The sequence below is a fragment of the Rhineura floridana genome, chromosome 1, assembly GCF_030035675.1.
Source record: "Rhineura floridana isolate rRhiFlo1 chromosome 1, rRhiFlo1.hap2, whole genome shotgun sequence".
Lineage (NCBI taxonomy): Eukaryota > Metazoa > Chordata > Lepidosauria > Squamata > Rhineuridae > Rhineura > Rhineura floridana.
This window is the reverse complement of record NC_084480.1, coordinates 183,756,190-183,782,160: the sequence shown is the minus strand read 5'-3', so window position 1 is coordinate 183,782,160 and position 25,971 is coordinate 183,756,190. Positions and strand designations below refer to the sequence as shown.

Below are 25,971 nucleotides of genomic sequence, written 5' to 3'. Positions count from 1 at the left end.
TGCTAAATAGGGGCTACAATACATGGCAGGTGGGCTGTATCTGACTTAGTAGGACACAAGTTCTGCAGGCCCAATTAAAAAATTAACCTTCTTAACTTTTTGTAAAAATGTCCACAATTTAAACTTTGTCACAGTGGTAACAAAAAAGACAGGAGGAAGTTTTTAAATGAATTAGAGGGGACTATTATTGACCAGGGCAAGCCCCACTATTGGGCAGAATTTAAAAGTAGCAGGTTTAATGCACCATAAAGGGGAACAAAATCTCAATTTCATTCATACAACATTGTTACTGGTTGGGGAGAGCACAGTTTTGATAAAATATCTCAAGCACCAACCCTTTTCTCTTCATTCCATTTTTACTGGCCAGCATAATTCAAAATCCACACCAGCAATAAAGAAGTTATTTGTGAATCCTAGTTAGTGCCTCTGTCTCACCTTCTGCCGCTAATTGACACAAATAGAGACTACACTGCAGGGTTTTTAATACATACAAAGGCCTTATTGGAAAAGATGAAGGAAATTGTATTGAATAGAACATCTGATGTCAATTATTACCACATCTAAAAGTAACCTTGCCAGGTAATGTGACTCAGCGGGTAATGCTGGATCCTTTGTACATGAGGTCATTATCCAATTATCTATGTTGTGAACAGGTTATTTCTAGCTGCCTTTCTCAAAATAAAGGTCATAAACTCTCCAGAATTAATTTCCTCCACTGTTCAAATGAATATATATTCACTAATAGGTGTTTTAAGCATTTTAAGCATGTACGTGTAGCCAACAGATATTTCTATCAAACTTTAAAAACCAAGGAAATTGGTGAGTGGTGGCAACACCTGCCATCTCCAAAAATGGAGAATTACATTTTTGTATGTTTGTTGGTGTTCTTCTTACTTCTTTCCTATGTCACTACTGTTTCTACAGAGAATCTAACCTAGAAAATTGTATTTCTCTCATTATTCATCCTAGAAATCCATGTCAAATTTATTTTTATTAATTTCAAAGCCTTTTTATTGGTCAATGTCATAGGATGATGAAGACAGCCTTTTGTGTTTCAAACTGGAGGTTATGTTCCATTCCTATTTTGGGTGCATTAACAGTTGAATCTGAAATTGCAGTTTGATGTAAAATCAGACTGATTGCAATATGTTGCTACTTAAGCAATGACTCTAACTGTTGGAAAAAAACAAACTTGGCCTGCCCAAGATGTATGTGTTCAGCCTGTTATGCTTAAACCACTCCATTTAAGGAAAAGTGGGCATGGTCAATTAAAAACATACAGCACACCTAGAATTTTGCTATAATATATTTCACCTCCCACTGATTTATCTTGTGCAAACTGAGACACTCCTCATATCCACTGGAAACTACTCTGCAGAAGTCAGTGCCATTATTCCACAATTGTTTTTGGAGTTCTTTTTAGTGTTTACTATAGCAGTGGTTCCCAACCAAGGGGCCGTGACCCCCACGGGGGCCGTGAAGTAATCCAGAGGGAGCCATGAACATTAAAGAAATGAATTATTTACTCTTTTTTTTAAGTCTTCACTCCCTGGATGCTGTCTGCTCCCCACTGCCGCTACAGATGACACCGCTCCCTTACTCCAAATGAGAGGGGAGGACTTTTGCTAAAGCACCATAGCATCTTTTAGGCACGCCAAGGGCAAACATCTGCCTTTAAAACATATGGCAGATGCCAAAGGAGGCTGAGGGTGGAGCTTCCAGGAAGAAGAGGGAATTAGTATCACAGACTCCCATCTCCTTGAACAGCCACTGCTGCTGATGTCCATACACAGAATGAGAGGGCTTTTCATGAAGCAAAATGAATAAAGGCTGCTTTCCCCCATCCTTCTTGGCAGCCAGCCTGCCTGCCTTTCTTGGCTCCTGCTTCACTGCCACCTCCTTTTAAAAATTATTCTTATTTGCGAGGCCGCCCAGATGTCACCTTCAGCCCAGACGGAGCTAAGGAACAGTGGAAACTCAGGACTTGCTCGTCCCCCATCTCTGAGGCTAACTGTGTGTGCCAGCATTCCCCCTTTCTACCTACACTCCACCCCTCCCAATCTCTTTCTCCAAGATGTTGTGGCAGTTGAGGGCTTCTCCTGTCCCATGTGCCCAAATGGATGCATGCCTGCAAATGCTTGCAGGAGGGGCAGGTGTGGTGTGTGTGTGTGTGCATGCACTAATCTGTCTTCTGCTCCACTCTCATTCCTGAAGTGCACACTCACCCAATCATCAGTTCCCAAGGCCTAAAAGCACTAACCCCCCTCCTCAATCTATCTACCCTTTTGTCTTCACAATCTAGCATCCCCACCACTACTACATTGCATATTATTATTATTATTATTATTATTATTATTATTATTATTATTATTATTATTATTATTATTATAAAGGTCAGCAAGTTGGCTGAGGCTGGGGTCCACATACTTCAGCCGAAATATATTGTTATGAGCATGGGGGTTGGAGTGGATGATCCCTGTGAGTCCCCTTTCCAGCTCCTGATTTGGAATCTTATGCCATGGAATGAGGAACTCACTCTGCTCAGATGCGTCTCTCCTTTGATAAACAAATAGAGTGGCCAGGTAAGATAATGTACCTATCAGTTGCTCAGCAATGGTGAATGGTCCAGGAAGTTGTCATTGAAACTCTTCCTGGAGCCCAGCAGAGGCTTGTAGATTTAGTTGTGTCTGGACAATGCTTGGAGACTGGAGGCAGACAGAGAGGCTGGCTCTGTGCATCATGGCTATAGGATGCCTCCTGTAACACAGATAGAAAAAACTGGATATTTGACTGCTGAAGACACCGCAGTCTCCACTGACCTTCTTCCCCAAAGGAAACCAAACCCTGGAGGAGAGCAGGGACCCCTGAAATCTCACCACTCGGAGATTGGGGAGGCGTGCAACAATATTTAATCATTATTGCATTTCTATCCCACCTTTCCTCCAAGTTGCTCAAGGTAGTGCACATGGTTCCTCCCCTTTCCATTTTATTATTATTATTATTATTATTATTATTAAATTTCTATACCACCCCATAGCCAAAGCTCTCTGGGCGATTCACAACAAGCAAGACAGCAAAAATACAATTAAAACCATTTACAGAACAATTAAAACATACTAAAATACAAATATACTAGCATACTAAGATGCTAAAAGTAAGTTGAGATGTTAAAATTTTATCCTTACACCAACCCTGTGAGAAAGATCAGGCTGGGAGACTGTCAGTAGTTAACAGGCAGTTAAACCCATTAAAACAAACATTTCAGAATTTTCAGAGATACCTATCCAGAATGTGTATAAATTTATTTTATATTCCTATTTGACTGCCCAAACCATAGTATCCTATCCATTCTCCAAGGTGTTCAGGCTCACGAGTTCTCAGACAGCCTCCAATCCAGGTATCCACAAAGCTAAGACCTGCTTAGCTTCAGATATAGAACTAAGGCCAAGATGAAAAGATATACATTTGCATGTACTGTAGCAAAAAAGTTTTTTAATCAAGTCACATCCAAAGCTTTTTTCCTACATGCATATGAGAAAGCTTCTGAAGAAACTCAAGGCACAATTTAGCTTCCTATGCATGTAGCTTATGGTAGGATTTGGCAATGTACTCTGAAATATAGTCTCTGTGCTTTCAGCCCATTTTCTGGGCAGAAGAGATTCTTCTATTCAGTGTTGCAATATAAAATCTAAATATTAATTATAGTACAAGGGGTGGGATAGGGAGAGAAAGAATACTTTACCCAAAACAATAGAGAAGAATCTCTCCTGTACTTCCCGCTATGGAATTAAAAGAGTCTATTGTAAAGATAAATCATAACAAAGACCTTCTGTATTCAGTGCTTTAAAAAAAACAGAGTTTGCAAAGCTTGAATTATTACCATCTGACACTGTAGAAAAGTAAGAGTACGCCCTGGAAATGTTGACATTTATTTTAAGCTACAGCAAAAACTATATTGTCATAAACTGAATCCGGCAGTAACCTATTCCAGGGCTACTGCCACTAGATTATTAAATTAGCTTGTGACAGTACACAATCAAGAAAATATTCAGGTTTTTTAACTAGATGAAAAGTCAAGATCTATCTATGATTAGAAAGGCTGAAAATACTTCATTAGAAAACTCAATTCATTTGATCTCTCGATTACCACTGGAGTTTATTTCATGCCAACAATTATTTTATTATTTATTTTATTTAGTGTATTTGTATGCCACTTTTCATCACCAAGTGATCTCAAAGCGGCTTCCATATAAAGAACAAAATAATATAATATAAACAATTCAGAACATAATAATAAAAAACTACAACAGTATCAATAATAACACCACAAAATATCATAAAACAGGCTAAAATCTCAAATCAGTGTCTTCACTCAACTGGATATTGCTGAACAGAATATCCACACCACTGAGTTTATGTGTTTGTCCAAAAGTCTTCTCTGAAATCACAATCTGATTAACAACTTCAATCAAAGTTAGTTATTCCTTCCACATTTCATTACAATAAAACACTTCACTCAATTCATTTCTGCTCCTGTAAGTCTGTCAAGTTTCTCTGACCCAAGGAAGATTTTATGAACGCAGGGCCAGTTTAAAAGCTTTCATTGCTGATCAACTGATTTTTTAAAATTTTAAGTCAAAAATTCTCAATTTGATATAACAAAAATAAAAATAATTAACCAGGCAATGTAAATACTGTACATATATAAAAGAACTAATCATTACAAAAAAGATATTTTCTAGAATTAACTGTACTCAGAAACCAATATGCTTGCTCTTATTCATTCAAGGCACACTAGAAAAGGGTTTACTAAAAGGTTTCCTTATAAATCCACAGTAAAGCATTCGTTATTATCTTATACTTTAATAGTCTAATTTACACATAGTCTAAAATATCCATGAGGCCAACTAAGCTTGTCCTGTTTGTAAAGTTCATAAAGCTATCTTTAAAAGATAGGTTCAGTTGTACCAAGGCACAGAACCTTGGACACCTCAAACAACTCTTAGACTGTGAGCACACTAGCCACCTTTAGCAAAGCGTTTCCATTGGCTACACCTGGAGAGGGAAAGGGTTGATCTGCTGATAAGCTGTGAAATCTCTTTGAAGTGAATTTTAAAAACGCACTCAAGTTGATCTCACCAGGTTTCACAGTAAAAGGGGTGGAGTTTGACTAGTTCCATGTGCCTCCATTTTCAGAAAAGAGAGGTGGAGATGCATTGAAACTGGCAGAACAGAAAGTATGTCTCTACCCTTAAAACAAGGAACATACTATGAGCCCCTCATCTCCTCTATCAGTATGGTGCAACCAGAGCTTGGAAAAGTTACTTTTTTTGAACTACAACTCCCATCAGCCCAATCCAGTGGCCATGCTGGCTGGTGCTGATGGGAGTTGTAGTTCAAAAAAAGTAACTTTTCCAAGCTCTGGGTGCAACTACACTTGCATGGAATTTAAGCGCTGTGGCAAAGGCAGGGGGAAATGGCAGATGCTGCAGAGCTACTGTATCAGTTGTACCAAAATGAAGGCTCTTCATCTTAATACATGTGCTCCAACTCTTAGGGCTCATCTACACGGTGGTTTACTGTGTGTTTGGTGCCGCTCACATCTCCTTTAAATTTGCATGGTTCACATGACATTACCAGCAAACAGAAGCTATCACGCAGTTTTCCACTTGTAAATCCACTAACCCAATCCACTGATAATACGAAAAGTAGAGAAAAAAGTGCCCACTCCATTTCTCTAGTGGTTGCAGATGCTTTGCTCTGATGCTTTTAGGTGGGTGTGTCAATTGTCCACTATCCACACCCACTATTTCCTCCTCCCTTCTTTCATTTTGCTTCCTGTGGGCTGATAAGCAACTTCCAGCTGCTCTCCTTCATTCTGCTGGCCTTTTTATGTTGCAGCAAACAGTGCTTTAATTTTCTTTTTCCTGTAACTTGTGTGCAAAAGCATAACACTGCTCAATCAAAGATTTGTATTTCAACTGTATCCCACCAACCATAGGCATGGAAATCTGATATTCACACTTCTGGTTTTTTAAAAGGAACCTACTGCAGCTGGTAGAACAGACTGAGCATGCTCAGTCACTTAGCAACCAGAGGGAGTGGAAATGTATAATTAGAGGGCAGGGCCACAAAGAAATAGCAAGACTAATCCTCTCCAGAGGAATGTCTACTTGTATGGATAGGAAAAACCAACTGGCAGCTAACATTGAGCAGGAAGTACAGATGATACAAATCTATTACGAAGGTAAATGCAGTGTATTTCATATGAAGAAATGCTCCCATGTAGATAAGCCCTTATTCTCAAAATCATATAAAATCAGACCATTGAGAATGTTAAAATGTTTGTTATCCAGCCTGCCAAATTGAGCCAATGGGAATTCAGCCTCCTCCTGGGAGATGTGGGAAGGGTGTGGAGAAGACAGAGAGGCAGCACAAATTGTCCATTCTACATTAAAGTTTGCAGCTAGCGCAGAGAAAGAGAGGAGTTACAGAATATTAGGCTCAGGTAAGTGGTAAAAAATGGATTGAGGGGAATTGGGAGATACCAGGCCAGCAACTTACTCTTAGAAAGACATTGTCCTTAAGGGAGGGGAGGGGGGAGGGAGGGAGGGGAGGGAGGGAGGAGAAGGACAAATGCCTTGTCTCCAAGTGCCCTGCATTAGAGCCTCTTTCCACCTTAAAAGATTATGTAAGCAAGTATAAAGTAATTTTATAGCAATTTGAAGGCTGCATTCTTATACTTACTTGAGAACAAGCCCTATGGTGTAACCTAATTTTGAGGAGACACATACATAATTTTGCTTTAAGTATTTACATCAAGTATTTAACATTTCATATAATTATCTCAGTTATTCTTAGAACAATTCAAGGATTATGAGAAGCTCCAAAAAGATCTCTCCAAACTGAGTTATTAAAATAGCAAATGAAATTCAATGTCAATTTATTTTCAAACAATGAAACCTTGGAAAGGGCAAAAGACAGCAACAGGGGAGAAAATATCTTGGTCTTAGATGCACAAGGGGAGATACCAAGTTCAATCTACTAAGTGATTCTGCTGCACAGGTGGCAGTGTTGAAAGAACCAAATGATGAGGAGCAATGTATCCTATCACTGGTGAATGAGGGAGTATTATACCAACAAGGTTAGGACATGGCACTGCCACCTGGGCCAGTGAGTACAGGTTTTACTCTCCAAACATGGGGTTGCATAAGCAAGTACTTGAGAGTATGCGAAATAGCCCCAAGCCACTGTAATATGGAGCACAGATAATTCCAAGGTAACATACAGCAAGGAACCGAAGGGTTATTTTACTTGGGGTCATTCCCATGGGAATTGACTTTTCTGTCTGAATTAGTCTGATGGGGCGGCAGTTACCAAGTATATAGTGGAGTAGGGCAAATACAGCACCTCTCCCTTATCATGTAGGTGAGACTGCCTTATGGCAATATGCACATGGCATTAGGCAATCACTTCCTGTCCCCCAGGAAGCAGAAAATATGGAAGGAATACACAGATGTATTTTTCCTACTGTTTAAGGAATGAAAAATGAACAACAATGGTATGAAGAAGTCCCAGGGCATGGAGAAGGCAAGCAGAAGCAGACGGATCAGCCCAGCATGGTTGCACTGTGAATGCTTTAGAATGAGGTTAGGTAACATGGAATGATCTAACATAGATACCCAGGATGGGGCAGCAAGGTACATACTATGCAGGGAACAGTTCCCAAAAGAGACACCCTGAACTTCAGCCATGAGGGCTCAATCTGGAGGGGGTCTCACCCACTTGGGATCAGTCTCAGAGGATGTGAACAAAGTTGCGGGGTGAAAAAACAGCCTAGTGAGAAAAAAGGGGTGGAGGATAAGCCCAATGAAGGGCCTCCAGCCCAATTAAGCTAGCTGAGTTGGAGAGTGTCCAAACAGAGCTGATACAGGCATGTCTTGAGGTGGCCATGACCCTACATCAGAGATTGCCAACCTGTTGCCTGTGGGTACCATAGCACCCTCAAAGGTCTTCCATGGTGCCTCCAGCAGGTAGCCCAAACTCTGAGCTTTCATGTACAAAAAGAATAAGTCTCCAGCACTCCTAGAAAGTAAGTTATGGAATAAAATGTGCAGGTACCCTTCGAAGCAATTTATGCAACATGAGCCAGCCTGGCTGCTCTTGCCTGTCAGTAGTATTAGCAATGAGTGAAGTCACAGCTGTGATAAATGAGTTGTTTGGACACCGGGCAAGAGGAATCTCTGGGGTCCTAAAGAGATGCTGTTTTTCCATCCCTGTTAATGCACTTTTCCTGCTTCTGTCTTTTTTTCTACTCCTTTGAGTCTCCATTGTTTGCCCTTCCTTTTTCCCTTGCAACCAGGATATATCTTTCCTGTGCTCATTTATTGAGATCAGGTGGTGAGTACTCTATAAGTGTTGATAAATATTAAATAATCCCCCTCCTCTCAAAAGGCAAATGTGAAAACTTTGCAAAGAGGCTTAGGCATGTCTCCTGCTTTGCAGAACCTAAAGATAGTGGCCTATTAAAAGATTCACTGAACAGTTAACAGAGTACAATGGAACACATCTTTACTCAGAAGTATATCTCTTTGTGTTTAATGGGACTTATTTCCAGGTAAATGGCTACAGAATGGCAACCTAGGCTTTAGTTTAGGGATGGCACTGGGGGAAAAACAGGGTTCTTATGCCTTTAACAGCTGTATGGCAGGCAGAAATTCAACAGGTCAAGCCTTTTCTAGTATGGAAATACTGTTCTTTAATACTTTTGTGGAAAATGCTTCACCATGACTACTCTCTAATTTTGTGCCATGCCACATCCCCAAGACAGCCATTTTGTTACACTCAAAATTTGAAATGTGCTCCCTGGTCCAAAAAAGTTGGTGACCCCTGCCTTAGGGAATACAGGATTACATGATATCCAATATACATCAGAGCGAAGGAACATTTGGCATGCAAAAACTGTCAAAGGCAGGGTTGCAGGCCCTTTGGAGTTTCTTCCCATTCCTAATTTATAGATTTCCCCAGTGGTAGCAAAAAAGGCCCAGGAAAGAATTCATTTCATGGTAGAAGTTAGAAAAGTTATACATGACAAGGACATTTTTTCTCTCTATCTCTCATTATACTAGAACTCTGAGTCACCCAATGAAATTGCTCAGTAATGGATTTAGTGATAAAAAGGAAGTATTTCTTCACACAGCACATAACCAGTTTATGTAATTTGCTGCAACAAGATGTTGTGATGACCACTGGCTTACACAGCTTTAAAAGCAGTTCCTCATATTTCTAGATTAGTGGTCTGTGAATGACAGTTACAAAGAAGTTCCAGTTCAGAAGCAGTATGTCTCTAAATATAAGTTGCTGAGGGACAACAGGAAGATGGCACCTGCCTTAATGCATTGCTTATGGGTTTCTCAGAAGCGTCCAGCTGGCTACTTTTGGTGTGGACGATATCTAAGCACTCCTCCTCCCCTCAAGTATTCCTGAGAAAAAGTTATCAGGAGATGCCCCAAGGTAAATGTTTTAAGGGAACTGTCTCAAGGAAATGAGGGTGATAAAAGAAAAGCTGCTTAATCCAATCAAGCTGATCCTGGAATGTGAAGGACCCCTCAAACTTCTTGCTTAACTTGATTACTTTTGTGTATAAGTATAAGCCGCCTTTTAATGTCATCATCTCACTCTTCGCCTACTGATCCTGTTGCGGGTTGAGTAAGTGTGATCCTGCTGCAGCAGACAATAAACATACAAGTATTGCTTTCTCTGAACAACTGAGTCTCTGAACCTTTTCTCCACCTGGGAGAACTTTATTTTTTAGGCGGACTGGAGTTTCCTGCCACATTGGAAATAGGACACTAAACTAGATGTGCTACTGGCCTGATCAAGCAGAAATATTTTTATGTTGATTTCTAACCTACTGCATCCTGAGCTCAGAGACAGGCAATTATATACACACACAATACAGCCTCACCCTACTACATCTAGCACCACTCCCAGACTGCAGAGAGATGTATGGCTAGTCAATAGACCAGCCTTTCCCAACCAGTGTGCCTCCAGATGTTGTTGGACCACAATTCCCATCTTTCCTGACCATTGGCAATGCTGGCTGAGGCTAATGGGAGTTGTTGTCCAACAACATCTGGAGGCACACTGGTTGGGAAAGGCTGCAATAGACAGAAGCAGGCTCTTCATTGTTGTCAATCAATTCCCACTCACTACTATACTGCAAGAGTGGAATTTTCTAGTACTGTCTACAAGAACTCGACAATATTTTTATTGTGCTGTTACACTGTAATATTGCAAATGTATTTGGGTTTTTTATTTGTCATTACAATGCAATTTGATTATAAATATACATAAACAATTGTACCTTAATGGCACAAATCCAATAGAGTCAGAATGAAACCAATGGATTTAGGACAGTATTTACAGCTAGTTACCAACACACATATACAGCTATTTTCCTTGACCATGGGTACAAATTAATTATATTCTATAAATGACTCACTAATTTACACCTTGTTTCTCAGTTACTGGAGTAACACCAATTCTTATTACAACCATTGCATTGTTTCTTCCTTGGTTCTTATGTAGTATGTTAAAATTTACCTATAATTGCATACACTTTAGCTTTCCCCATTGCTCAATTCTGGGATTTTTCTCTTTCCTTTCAGTATTTAGAATTACAGTTGCTGTTACCACATAACATCCTCCATCACAGATGAAAATTAATGCCTATTTCCGTTTAACATTTTCAACATAGAGCAGCGTTTCCCAACCTTGGGCCCCAGATATTGTTGGACTACAACTCCCATCAGCCCCAGACAGCATGGCCAATGGTCAGGAATTATGGGAACTGTAGTCCAGCAACATCTGGGGATCCAAGGTTGGGAAAGGCTGACATAGAGGATCTGTAATTTTGCTGCAAATGCAGTGTTTAAACTGGTGCAAACAGTGTGTAGCACTTCTTACATTCATGGGGGTTACCATTTTAATACCTTCTAAAACACAACACAAAACCTGATACAACTCTCCTGACTGACATGGTTTTCTTCATATGAGCAAGACTGGAATTAACAAGGAAATATTTTTGAGAAGACCTTGGGAAGCGGTAGGCTGAAGAGGAGAAAGTTTGCTTTCCACTTTCTATTCAACCATTTTTTAAAGACATAATGGCATGTAGAATCTCCAACTTAGGTTTACTGATGTGTTTATTTCTCCACTCCACTCCAGTTCTTACAGAGCAGTTATTTAAAAGGTAGAGCTGTACGTCAGATCCTCTTGCTTTGTATATTTTGTATAATCCTCAAAACACATTCAGTATCCTAACTTTCCTAAACTAATCCAAATATAAACCAAGCAAAGCTACAGATGTCAAAACAGTTCAAACAATGATTTAAAACTGTAATCCACAGTCAGGTAATATATTAGTCCCAACAAAAGTGTCACAAAATAGCACAAGTCTCTTAACACAAAATAGTGTTAAGTCTCACAGAACTTGAAAATTTCATCTGTAATAGTTCACCATCAACTAAATAAGTACTAATTCTGAGAATGGAGAAGAGAAGGAAAAATTTACTCCCACATGGAGTTCAGAATTTTTGCAGGGAGGAAACAAGAGAAAAGACATAAAGACAGAGAAAACATAAACAAAGGATTACAAGGAAGGAATAGTAGTGACCTATTTATTTATTTTTATTTATTTATTATATTTATATACAGCACCATAGCCGAAGCTCTCTGAGTGGTTTACAGCAATTAAAAACATTAAAAACAAATACACAAATTTTAAAACACAATTTATTTATTTTTTAAAAAATTAAAAACACATGCTAAAAGAAAGTCTTGACCTTGCACCGAAAAGATAACAGTGTTGGTGCCAGACCTAAACAGATACTGAGTGAGAATACTGAATAAACAAGCAACAATTGATTGTTGCAGTCGAGGGGCGAAATAAGACACAGAGACATCAGCTTGGGTTGAACAAGGGCCACTTTATTAAATTACAGCAAACAAAACCCAATTTAAAGTGACCTGCAGAGGGAAACCTAGGTGCGGGAACTGTCTATAAGCAAGTAGCTTGCCACACAGCTCTTGGGCGACCAGCCCCTGCTGGGGCAAGGGCAAGCCCATCTGCTTACCCTTTACCCCGGCCACACCTTGTAGGTGAGTAGGGGGGCCTTCCCACGTCATTCCCACCCGGGGCCGTATAACCCCTGGGTAGATGAGGATAAGTTGGCCCCAGATGCAGCCCATATCCTGCCCTCGAGCCATAAAGCCCTGACAGACAGGCCTCCGGAACCGCCAATCACCTCCAAAGGTGCCTAAGGGGGCCACCTAGCTGTCCTTACCTATTTCCCTTCCCGCACCTTCCCGCCACAAAAGGGGGACAAATCTCTATTTAGTCCCCCTTTACCCCACTGCCGAGAAGCACCTCTCGCAGACACCTCTGCAGGTCTCCCAAATATGTCGTTACCTGCATCTGAGAGGTGAACGCCATCGGCCCTGTATCGTTCACCCTTCTAATGCTGAATGGGGATGCGGAATGGCTAACCCCCCATGCCCAAGAAGAGCCAACCGAATCGGCCGGTTAGCCTTCGTTCGCCAAACCCTGCGTGGGAGCATGCCCAAAAGTAACTGAGGCCGTCGTAGCCTCTCCGCTGCATGTCACACATGCTCACCAACTGAGGGCCTTGCCCTGAGTAACTGAGGCCGTTGTAGCCTTTCCGCTGCATGTCACACATGCTTGCCAACTGAGGGCCTTGCCCAGCGCAACCGAGGCCGTCGTAGCCTCTCCGCTGCATGTCACACATGCTTGCCAACTGAGGGCCTTGCCCTGAGTAACCAAGGCCGTCGTAGCCTCTCCGCTGCATGTCACACATGCTTGCCAACTGAGAGACTTGGCTTTAAGTAACTGAGGCCGTCGTAGCCTCTCCGTTGCATGTCACACATGCTTGCCAACTGAGGGACTTGGCTTTAAGTAACTGAGGCCGTCGTAGCCTCTCTGTTGCATGTCACACGTGCTTGCCAACTGAGGGACTTGGCTTTAAGTAACTGAGGCCGTCGCAGCCTCTCCGCTGCACGTCACACATGCCAGCCAACTGAGGGCCTTGCCCTTACGTAACCGAGGCCGTCGTAGCCTCTCAAGCTGCATGTTGTCCCATGCCTGCCAACTGAGGGTCTTGCCCTTAAATAACAGAGGCTGTCGTAGCCTCTCAAACTGCATGTCGTCACCTGCCAGCGATCTGTGGGTCTTGCCTCAAGCAACTGAGGTCATTGCCACCCAGGGGAAGGACCACCACTTGTGAAACCGTCTGTACTGAATTATGCTGGAATAAAGTGGGTAGGAGCCTATCCAAACGCATTCCTCTCTGGCCACGCCACTGTATTGCAGCCCATCGACTGAGGCCCAACTGTGAGCCCATGCTTGATTTCAAGGCCCTCCTGGCTGCCCAGAAGACTATGCTGAGGCCGCCTATTAGGATACGCGTCTGCTCCGTCCCCGTCCAGCAGCCTGTCAAAATTATTATAACTTGTTAGGCTTCCAAATTCCCAGGCCCTCTAAAAGGGGTGAATATAGCCCTTATAAACCTGAGGACGAGCGTCCAACAGCCTTCACCTTTGCCTGGGAAAACCCAAGACCTGCTGCCGTAGAAGCAGCTGTAAAAGCCCGCTTTGTGAGCACCCAAAACTGGTATTTTGTGAGGGGGTCCTCGCTTGCATTGGGGAATAAATATCCTTCTCCAGTTCCCCCTGGCCAATTAACGGTCTGCCCCATACATCTCTGGTCCGTCTGAGACCTTCACAATTGTATATGGGCACAACCCCCCCATCCACGGAGACATCTGATAGCTGGAGGGCACGTCAAGACAGGTCTCACTTGGATCCAGCCATCACCTTACCTATCCTAAAAGCTCCAAAAAGCCCAGCATAAGGGCTACTGCCTGGAAAGTCCGGCTTCATAGCCGGAGGAGCATACTGTATTCCCACTGGCTCACCATACCCAATAAAATGTCCAGTGAGAAAGGGCGACGGGGATAGGGGAAAAACCACCAGCCTAGCTATGAAGGAAAGTCCCGCCAGCTTACCTTGAAGTGCTTGGACTAACAGGCCCCTACTCCTGCCATCCACTGGGAATTTCAGCGGGTGACACAACGGAAAAGGCCATTCTGGCACATAGCCCTTGCCGGCCCAGAATTCCTGAATTGCCCTACCTGCTCTGTGGTAGCTGGCGAGCATACTGGGGGCAATGGAATCTATGGGAAGTCCAGCGCGCAGTTCACAAGAATAGGCCATGTTTGCACAGCCCCTACAGCCCTTTCAGCATTCCGAGAGCTGGTGATCACACTAGGGCAATGGATAGGCTTATGGCCATCTCCGACTGGGGTAGATCATCCCTACTCTCAGCTGTCAAGGGAATCCCCAGGTACATAGCCATACTATAAGCTGTGACCTCAGGTGCTAACATGCATCCCAAAATCTGCCATACCCCTGAACAGCCAATCACACAGATAGTGCCCCACTACTTCTGGGCCCACATGTCTCCTGATTGCTCCCTCCCAGAAGAATCTGAAGCACTCCATGTAAGAAATATAGCAGTCCATAGGCAATGTTCTGCCGCATAAATGCATAAGGCACCTCTGCCACATGCGTGCACCATGTTAAATGAAGTGTAACGCATGGTACCTAGACTATCAGGTATGAACCACTTACAGCCGAACCCCTTCAATAAGACTGGTGGTGAATCAGGTGTAATTTGCATCTTTACACTCTGTCCCTGGCAAATTACTGCCACAACGCAAACAGATCAAAGATTGTAGGCCATGAAGGCCAGCCTGGAGTTGGAGGCCGCGAAGGCCAGTCGGGAGTTGGAGTATGGGACTAGGAAATCAAAAGGAAAACACCATAACAGACAAACCTTCCCTTAAACCTGGTAGCCAGCAAGCAAAGTTCGTAGTACCTTGAGTCTAACCGGGGAGGGACACATGTCCTTGAGCAGCTTATGCTGGGGGCTTCTACTTACCCCTTTGAAGGGCTCTTGCCTCCTATCTCACTGTTGCATATATCCTTCTGCCAAAGGGAAGGAAATCATTTATGAGTAAGTACACTTTACCAACTACTAGTTCATTGCAGCGAACCCAGTTCCCTTAAAGCAGAGACTTCAGGTAATTGTTATCAAAAATCCCAACAAAGAAAGGTTTTGTTATTGTTGTAAAGTCATCAGGAAAGGGTGAAGAGTCTGCCTGGATCTTAAAATGCAGCCTCTGTGTCAAAAACAGAGTCTAAGCTTGCATCAAGGCAGCCCTTGTTTCAGTCAAGTCCAAGATCTTGGAAATGAGGATAAGATCCTGATAAGTGATCTGTCTTTCCTCTTTATTGCTATCCACCCATTCAGCCACACTATCATCTGCAAGACCTGCAATTCCCTGCAGAAGTTTGCATGTCCTTCTGTAAATATAACAAATGCCATATGCCTTGTTTTTGATATGAGACCAACTTCAAATAAATGCAACTTCTCAGAGTTAACAAGGAATGTGTAACTGACACTTTGAAAAGGATCACTGTCACCTAAGTAGTGGTTGTGATTTATACATTTCCCAGCAAACCCTGTCATCTGTGCACACCATTAGTATCCAAATATGAAAGGCCCAAAGGCTCACCCGGCCCCTCAAAGGCCACATGTAATATAATAATAGAATTAACTACTTCAACCTACTATATTCCTGGGCCTAGCAGGAAGTCAGAAGCCTAACCAAAGAGCTCCACCCACCCCCCAAGCAACCACGATGTAATAAAATTAATAGAATAAAGTACCTTGAACCTAATATAGGCCCAAGTCAAGCAAAGGCCGCAAGCCTAACCAAAGAACCCTTCACAACGGCCAAGAGAGGCTGCCAAGGCCTCACCCACATCCTTCACTAGTTCTGAGCCTGCAGCCCATGGCTGTTGGGGAGATTTCAACCCCAGTCTCCCAGATCGCAGTTCAAACACCTCAACCACTATCAAAACCTATCCCATGCGTATGGGGTGGTGGTGGTTTAAAATTGCCCAAAGACCTGCATTTTATGAGGGGACCTTTCACACACACCTCTTTTCCCTGCTTGGTTGGCATGACTACTTAAATCCTCCCTGGCCTATAATAAGAATTATGAGACCAATTATAATAATAATAATTATTATTATTATAAGCCACCAACTGCAGAAACACCAGCACAAATACCAGTATTGTAAGCTACTAACTGTAGTAAGTCATTGTCTGCAAGGTCTGAGCCTTTTATTCAAAACCCTGCAGCTCTTTTGCTCTAATTTATTTTAATTACTGATTTATTCCAATTACTTTATATTATATCGCTACTCTTATACAATATTAAATGTGTGTGTGATCTTGTTTAACTGGCTAGCAATAGCCCTAAGGCGGCGCTGCTGGAGGACACTGAGTGCCTACCCCCCCCCAGCCAAGGGAGAGGGGGTTTCCACAGCATTCGGCCCAGCAAGCCCTTAATAAAAGACCCGCTCCAGCCGCCGCCACTCCTCCAGGCTCATGACTGCCTGCCTCCTCAAACTACCTCCACCAAGGAAAATAACTGAGGCCTAATCTGCCCACAAATGTGGCCTAACTGGCCTGTAAATGCGGCCTGTGCCGCTGCAAACAAGCGCCTCCGAAATGGCACCAACCACGCGGCCGAGCCAGAATGGCCGCTGTCGCTCTTCTCCTTGCTCTGCTTCGGCCCTCATCGTCCTTCAACATCATGCTGGCAAAGAGGAAGGTAGGAGGGGCGGCTGGACTTAAATAAGCCCCAAAGCCCTGCCCCTCCACACTGCACATCGCACGCACACAATAGGTGCGACGCGCGATGTTGCCCCAAACAAAGATGGAGGCGGCAGCTTCGCCCCCATCTGCAACCATGCCCCACTCGTCAGCTGCGCGGCGAGCGGGGCATCATTTACTGCAAAAAGATCAAACTCTCCCTGTTCTCTGCAATTGGTGGCATTCTCCAGTAGATGCAAGACACAACTAAACATGACAGCAGCATCCCCAGTTGGTAAAACTGAGTATTTTCAGAGCAAATGGAGGGCACGTAGAGAAGAGGGTGCAAAAACCTCTCTCCACCCCAATTTTCCTTCCTACAGTTTGTCTTCTCAGGTGCTTTTCTCCTCCAATACCAGAAGTAAGCTCAAGTGAGAGAAATAGGCTGAGAAGTAAAAAGCAGGCACAGGGAGAAGTAGGTTTATATATTTAATTATAAACTATCAACTCATAAGAAAAATATCATGGCGGTGTACCCATGCACCACTTTTACTCTAAAATTGAATTCCACCCTTTTTTTACATTAAGAAAACTTCCTATACATAGAAAATGAGCACAGTCAGGAGAAAGCTAAACTAGAACTCTTCTTCCTGACATATTAGCATTTGCATTCTGAAGTGGCACAGTACCAAGATGATAGTACATTGTATATTTCTGTCAACCAGCCCTGTCAGTATGGTCCAATATTGTCCTGAATTCAAGGTTCACCTCTACCTTGGACCCTTTTTTATGGCCCTGAACAAGTCATTTTGCACTCTCTCTTTCAGCCTTTTCTACCTATAAAAATGCATAAAAGCAGCACAGCACTGTTGTGAGGGCAAAATACAAAGACGTTAACATATTTCCCAATTTTGAGATTCCTTTTTTCTTTCATTTCCATTTCTTTATCCAGATTGCTGAAGATTAGAATCTGTTACAGGCAGGTTATGGAGGGTTTTTTTTTTCCATCCAGGTAAACTGCTGGTGTATTTGATGAAATCAATAAACTTTATGATTTTTTTTAAAAAATGGCACACAAGTTATCAGCAAATATAGTACCAAAAATAAGTGGCATTTGACAAAAAAATGTTTTTTTTCCCTAGTCATTTCACATTTTCCTGCCTCATGAATTAAGGTGTCTCTATTCTCAAAATTAATATTTTCTACTTTCTTACATAATTTAAATCCTAATATTTGGCTTTTATTTTAACTTTCAACCATTTGATAAAGAAAACTAAAGATGAGAAAAACTGATAACTGTTAATATCTCTCTCCCTCTCTTAAAGCATATGCAATATTTAGTGCAGTCTTTACCAATATAAATCAGGGTTGGTAAAAATCAATGTTTTTTTAAAAAAATTAAAAAGGATTTTTTTATTTAAACTGGATTTTGTTTAATTTAAATTAGAGTTCAAAATTTTCTTAAAACTATTAGTAAAAAAGAAACTAGGTCAAAGATATCATCATGAATACTAATTATACAACTTCTAGTTATATTCTATGAGTACGTTAACAGCAGTTTATAGAGATAGGATCAGTCCTATTCTGCAGGTGGTGTACATGAAGTGCATGTTCTCGCTCTCTCCCTAGGCCTTGCCTCTCTCTAAGTGCAAAGATAGAGAAGGTCAACAAATGGAGAATTTGAGGAGATGTAGTACATCTGAACAAGGAGGAGACAGCTGAAGTGGTAATCCAGCTCTTAACAATAGCAGCCTCTTCTGCAGGTGTAGAGAAAATTTTTTCTTCCTTTGGACTAATTCATTCTAAATTGAGAAATAAGTTGGGAAATGAAAAAGCAGGAAACCTTGTATCTCTTTTCCAGACAATGAACAAGGGAGACAAAGGTGAAGAAAAAGAAGACTGAGTTAACTGTATCGCCCAATATTTTAACTTTCTCATGTTGACTCGGTTGAAATTGCCTAAATTTTATTTTTAAAGAACTTTATATTTATCTAAACACTTCAAAAATCCATGTGCATGTTTTGTTAATGTTGTTGTTTGCTGAAGAAGAAAACTAACCAGAATAATAAGCAATCTTATTAGTACAATTTAAAGGCCTGTTTGGTGATGGTGATTTTGGCACATCATGACAAAAATATAATGACTGGAGCTGGTTCATCTACTGAATGACTTCACAAGTTCATTCTGCTTTAGTACTAAATTACCAACTTAGCATCCCATTTTTTGATGAAAATTAATCTAAAAACATTCAGAATGATTGCTCAGTGTGTACCTACCTTCTAATGAAACCGACATCTCTGAATATGTATTAAGGTTATATTAAACAATAATGTGCTTCTACCAAAAATGATGATTAATAGAATCTTCCTCACTAGTGATTTAAATCATTAAAAAGGAGTCCTTCAAAGAAGTGATAGAAACCATGATTTAAATCAATTTGATTTAAATCAAATCCTCCCTGAATATATTCTAGCAAGTCATACACTATTGTGATGATCCACAAGTTGACCCATTCTAATCCAAATGCCAGACCAGAACCAGCACAGGGTCACTAGCACAATCCGCCAGGAGCACGCCACCACATAGTAAGGTACCTCTTCCGATTCTTAAATTAGCAGTAACACAAGAATATTCTGTATGGACATGTCATAAGCTTTCTTCTCCCCCAAAAAAGAGCTGATGAGAAGAATTGAAAGATAATAGACTCATAGAATTCAACTCACAGCTAATTCAGCTAGAGCATCCCAAGCCATGCTTGGGAGGTTTCTAGCAAGTAAAAGCCCTCTACCACTGTAGGTAATTGGTCACAAACTGTTCTTCCCATCAAAATGGTGCTCCTGTTCAACCAAACCTATAGCCAGTCTTACTTGTTAAATGGGGCAGCCATGTTTCCACGTGGGGCATTTGAGGGGGAGGGGCGCACAGTGCCAGCCAATCCCTCCCCCCAACTGGCGAGGGCCAGGCCAGGGGAAGGGAAAATCAGTGACCTTCCCTTCACTCCTCTTCCGTCCAGAGAATATGTTAACTTACATGAATGAAGTTTAATCTATTTAATTGTCTCACCCTTTTTTGAGAGATCCCCAGACATACCAGACTCAGAAGCTACAGTCCTCTTTCACCTGTGGTCTGTCCCTGTTTTCCAATTCTTCATGAACTGAACTTATTTGTTAATGACAGTGAGTTCCTGCGCTTGGCTTTGATGCTGAATTAGTTATCTCAGTTTTAAATCCCACCGAAAACCAAACTTGTCCATACTACAAGTTTAGGAAAGGGCAGAGAGAAAAATACTTTAGGGTATGTTTGTTAACTCAACTCAAATATTGGGAAAATCAAAAATTAGACCTGAATTACAGCCAAGGTGACCAGCCAGTCAGCCAGCCAGCCAGCTAATTGTAGTGTAGATCTCTAGATAGATAATTTATTGTTTTTAGCCAATGGCCATTACAATGTAAGTATCAATACAAAACATCTAATTGTAGTGTGTACAGCAATATTTCTATTTCTCTAGTGCTGTTTTCATCCTTTGCCATCAGGTACTCAAGAAAAAAAAATACTATGACTGAAAGTAGAGTGAGTTCTTTAAAAGAGTGAATGGTGACTTTAGCCATTTTTTCAGATCACTTTAAATTATCTCTGCATTTCACCCTTTAGCAGTAAGCATCCAGTCCAATTCAATCACCTTTTAGCAATAAGCATCAATAACCGCAGTGCATGCAAGCAAACTTGCTTCTTTATTGCTGGCTGGATAGAAAACAAACGTGAAACTAAAAAACAGAGCAAAGGAAAGTCCAAGGGGTAGGTTCTAACTCTAGCCCATAAAGGTCTAATATTTAACTCTTCAAGGATCGTGTTATATACATGCTGTTTTTTCCCAGGATCACTTAAGTAATTATGTGGTGATCATGATAATGAAAAATCCACCCTCAGAGAAAGTCTTGAGGGAGGAGACTTTGGGGGGCTTTTCCAGATGAGGCTTTTGTTGTGCCCTCACCCTGCCTTATTCACTGAATTTTTCAGAGGGTCCTATTCTTAAATTGCTCCTGTTTTTTAAAACAAGCTATTATTCTTTAAATGGAGGTTGTCTCTGTCTGTCATGCCACATATTTAAAAGACAATTTCCACACACAAAAAGTCCTAGGGGGGCAAAGCATAGCTCGGGGGGGGTGCCACCATTTGCCCCCTCCTGACTCCAGGCCTGCTCTACTCTCCTGTAACTTACACTAATTAGGTCTTGTCCTCTAAGACAGCAAGTATTCAGCAAGTATTTGCCCTCTTCTATGAGACAGCCCTTCAGATATTTGAAGAACACTATCAAGTTGTGTGTCCTCCCCCCCCCCGCCCCCAGTCTTCTTTTCTTCAGACTAAAATACAGTAGGGCCCTGCTTTTCGGTGTTCTGCTAATACGGCAGCTTTCAATTAGAGTAAGGCCCCACTCATATGGCACTTGTTCCGCTTTTGTGGCATTTTTCAGGCATCGGGCACCATTTTATTGACAGAGTTCCGCTCTGGGGCAGGGGTCTGGAACGTAACCCACCATATGAGTGGGGCCCTACTGTACTGAATTCTTTCAATCTTTCCTCGCAGGACTTGATTTTCATACTGATGACCATCTTTATTGCTCTCCTTTGAACCTGTTCCAGATGCTGTGTGCCTTACAGCCAAATAGCAGGACGCTTTCATTCTACACCACTTTTTCTGGTTTCTGCCAGAAGCCAATACAGTTACACAAGCATGTGCTTTTGGAAGTCGGGAGATAGTATGGATGCACCAGTGAGACACTGTTCTGCTGCTAGAGTTGCCTGTAGATCCTGACCTTACCAGACATTCTGCAGGAACCACCATCCCATAATTTTTTGAATTGGCCACTTATGTGGACAAATCACATCATACCACTATCTTGTTAGTGTTTTTTACTCTCTGTTCGGATGCTTATTCAAGCACCCTTTCCTCCTCTAAAATGCTTCTCTCCTTGCCCATTTTTATTACTGTAACATAATGGAAATAGAAATGTATCTTTACTTAAAGTTTGTCATTACAACAGATGCAGTGCAGTTGTGACTAAGAAAATTAATTCCAAAATACAAAATCTGTGCTTCAAAACCCACCTCTGCTTTGAACTCATTAGCTGGCTTTAAAAAGCCATCCTATCATAATGCCTGCCCCCAAATATGGGTATGATAATATTAAGAACATAAGGGTCCTGCTGGATCAGATTACAACCAGATGCCTATTCAGAGCCTGCAAGCAAGACCTGAGCACAACACTTGTGATTCTAAGCAATGGGTATTCAGAGGCATACCATCTCTTGACAGTGGAGGTAGAATGTAGCCATCATGGTTAGTAGCCATTTTATAACCTTATTCTCCATGAGCCATCCAAGTTGGTATTCATCATTATATTCTGCAGCAGCAAACTATGGGACAAGGTGTCAGCAGCACATTGATGATATCCAGCTCTATTCCTCTGTAACATCTGAATTGGGAGAGGCCGTGCAAGCCCTGGACCACTGCCTGGACTTAGTGATGGGCTGGATGAGGGCCAATAAACTGAGTCTGAATCTTAGCAAGATGGACGTGCTATGGGTTGGTGGTTCCCAAGTTTGGATAATTGGTCAATTGCCTGCTTTGGATGGGGTCATACTTCCTCTGAAACAGCAGGTTCGTAGTTTGGGTTGCTCCTGGATCCATCTTTATCACTAGAGGACAAGGTGACCTCAGTGGCTACGAGTGCCTTTTACTAGCTTCAGCTGGTAAAGCAGTTGCAGCCGTTGCTGGACTGCGATAGCATGACCACTGTTGTTCATGCACTGGCAACCTCCAGATTGAATTAGTGTAATGAGCTCTATGTGGGGCTACCCTTGCAGTTGGTCCAGAAGCTGTAGCTGATGCAAAATGTGGCGGTGAGACTGCTCACTGGGGCAGGATATCACCAACATGTTACCCCACTGCTGAAATAATTGCACTGGCTGCCCATTAGCTACCAGCCAAGTCCAAGGCACTGGTTTTGATGTACAAAGCCCTATGCAGCTTAGGACCAGGATACCTGAAAGATCGTTTTATCTCTTATATACCCAGTCGATCTCTGTGTCCTGTGGGTGAGGGCCTCCTGCAGATACCATCTTACCAGGAGGTCCGTTCCACACAACATAGGAAACAGATCCTTAGTGTTGTCATACCTACCCTTTGGAATTCCCTTCCCTTAAATATTAGACAGGCACCATCTTTATTATCTTTTCAATGCCTACTGAAGACCTTCCTCTTTCAAAGCATTATCCCACTCTGCATCTGTGTTAGAATTACTTTTTTAGATTTTTAAAGCTTTTTTAAAGATGTGTTTATAGATGCTTTGTTTTAATATGTTTTAGAGTGTTTTTAGTGCTTTTGTTTGCTACCCTAGGAGGAAGGGCGGGATATAAATTAAATTAAATAAATAAATATGATGTGTGAGGAAGTACTGCCAAGCTTATTATACTTCAAATGAGAAACCTCTGGAGCCTTTTGATGTCCTTAATATTTGCTTTATTTACAAATATAGAAATACAGCATATGTTGGCAAAGAAGCATTCCAAAAAGCAGAACCATATCAAATCTTCAAAGAGATGCCCTGCACTCACAGGGTGTCTTCAGCCAACCCACAGATCTCTTTTTCTCCTTCTCCAAACTACCAGCTGCTGTTTTTCCACACACACCTGCTCCTCCCATCTGGAGGATATCATCTTATCTAGGCTTATCTCCTTAAAACAGTCAAGAAAGTTCTCCAGTTATCCATTTTCTAACATTAGTTCACTTTGATGAAAGGCCAACCAACCAAGAAAGGAATAATCAGCTGGCAGGGACACCAGAATTATTCACATACAGTATTTGCAGTTAATGTGGAAACACCAGTGAGGAATAGGATGGGGCATATACTACCATAATTTCCTTCAGCAGATACCATATCAAACTCCATCATCCCATGTTTTTGTGAACATTATATTGTGTCTCCACCATTTCTTTCAAGCCAACTGTTCAAACCATGTCACATCCAACCCTACTCCTGTTAGTTATCCTCTGGTTTTGTCCTTTTGGGGAAAGTCAGGTAAAAAGAAAATTAAAACTTACACCAGTATTTCTTTTTAACTTGTTTACTCTCTGGTCCACCACCCTCCCCCATTACTCTCTCAGATTTCTCTGCACCTATTTTTCAGAATGCCTATTCCTCTTCTGCCATGCTGAGCACTAAGTTCAGCGGTTCTTTTAGGCATGCAGAAAGTGTTGGAAATGAAGTAGCAGAATCAATCAATCAATCTTTATTTGTACCACTTCACATTAGAGTTGGGGGATCATATTTTAAACTGTCTGGAAGTAGATGACTAGCACAGCACAGACTAGAACCTTCCCCCCATGTGCTAATTTTCTACTTGCAGAGAGTTATTTTTAAACATAAAAAATCATTCAAAATTGCTATTCCCCACCGCATTCTGAAGTGACACCCCTCAAGACTCTACCACCACATTTCACAACTGTGTAGATCCAGTTGTATACACAAGTGACTGAACAGTACACATTCTGGGGTTTGCTACTTCAGACTGCAGGTGGGGGCACATTTTGGAATATCCCACAAGTAAAAAGCTCCGTGAATGAAGTAAGGTAGCATATCAGGAAGAAAGGTATGAAAAACCTGTCTGTCTGTTGTCCTAAAGATTATGGCATTCAGATATTATGTATTTTACACATGGGAATATTAAAAAATGTATCACCTCTCCCACTGCAACCTGACATGGCACACTCTGGAAACCTACCAACTTATTTTGCCTATATATCAAGACTCTTTATCTTTAACTTTTTCCCAAAAGTTAAATTTGCTTTCTGTCCCCTGGTGTTACAGAGGATACTCCCTTAAAAGTTCAGTATATCTTCACTTAGATGCATGCTTATTTGGGAGTAAGCCCTATCGAATTCAATGGGGTTTTCTTCGCAGGAAAAAAAAATCCACAATATTGGCCTGTTTTAGTTCAGCAGCTGCACACAATCATGGAAACGCTTAAGCTTAGTTCCTCCTTGTTTTCATCCGCTGCCAGAACAGGGAAGGCCACCTGGGGGACCTACTACCAAGAACGAACAAAAGAGTCCCAAACCCCACGAAGTCCTAACTCCAGTAGTCAGCCAACGAGGCCTCACAGATTCCCAGTACGACAACCTGTATGGGGGGGGAGAATTGGGGGCTCCTCGTCAGAAAACAGCCTACCTGCATACATGCTGGAAAGGAACAAAGTCAGGCTTCCTCTCACAAGACTCCAACTCACAAAGCCCAATTCCTCCCGGGGTGGAGGTGAGGCTGAAAGTTACTGTCTTCCCCATAAACTCATCTCCACCCACAGAAAGCTACAACCCCCCCTCCAATACGAAGAAACTGTGCTAAGAGGGGGGGTGTCCCGCCGCAGACCACACAATGCCTCACCCTTTTCTTCCCTCTTCTTTTAACTCATATGCCCGAGAGTATCCACACTAGTGGGTGGCAGCGAAGACCGCCCTCCACTCGACCACTTACCTTGGCTCCCGCGCTCCACGCGGCCACTCTCGATGTTTTCTTGTTGCTGCCGGCAGCGAGCGCCGGTGCCACCTCGGTTGTTACTACTATCACTGCCCGGTTCTTCCACATGCTCCAGCGGCGGTGACTGCGGCTGCGGCTGCCCTGGGGCGCCTGGGCCCTCATCGCCGCCGGCGGGCGCCTCCACCGGCACCACAGTGAAGTTAGTGGGCATGGTAGTATCCCCTTCTGTGGAGCGCCAGCCAGCGGCTGGGCTGGATAGATCCCTAGATTCCGCTGCGCTTCACCTCCCACAACCACAACACGCCTCCCTCCCTGCGTAATCGCGGCGAGAGAAACGGCTCTTTCTTCCTCTCTGCCTCTCTCTCTCTCTCTCTTTCCTCCCCCGCCCTTCAAGCGGGGGTAGACTAGCCTTGTTTGCCGCCCTGCCTCCTTACCAGCCAGGCAATAGCCGCGCCTCACGTGAGGGAGCCTTTGCCTCAAAATGGAAAGGCGGGAAGAGCCTTTCCCTCATACTCTAGCCGTCGGCAACGGCTGTGAGTCACTTCCCTCAACTGATTTGTTGAACTCTTCAGCTTGTGTGAGAGGCAGAGACCCCCATTCTGCCCCAGTCCCAACTCCCCCTTTTTTTCAGGGCTTCATTTTTACAGGCAGGGTTCAGCCACAACTTGTTCTGAATGCCACGACCTCTGATGTGG

The 25,971-nt window shown here is 42.4% G+C and overlaps 1 protein-coding gene across 6 annotated transcripts in view; it reads right to left on the bottom strand.

The window, feature by feature from the left end:
* SLC12A7 (solute carrier family 12 member 7) overlaps window positions 1-25,757 on the bottom strand; it is a 180,964-nt gene extending 155,207 nt beyond the window's left edge. Inside the window, exons 1-2 of one of the 6 annotated variants that reach the window (XM_061588744.1) lie at window positions 25,274-25,356; window positions 2,597-2,757 (exon numbers count right to left, since the gene is read on the bottom strand). Coding sequence is in view for 3 of the 6 variants with exons in the window: in XM_061588706.1 (XP_061444690.1) it covers window positions 25,274-25,487 (214 nt within the window). In the remaining 3 variants the exon portion in view is untranslated. Of the gene's footprint in view, window positions 1-2,596; window positions 2,758-24,970; window positions 25,113-25,273 lie in introns of those variants that run through there. The other 5 variants (XM_061588706.1, XM_061588716.1, XM_061588734.1 and 2 more) reach the window with 5 other exon arrangements.
* Between the last annotated feature and the right edge of the window lie 214 nt (window positions 25,758-25,971).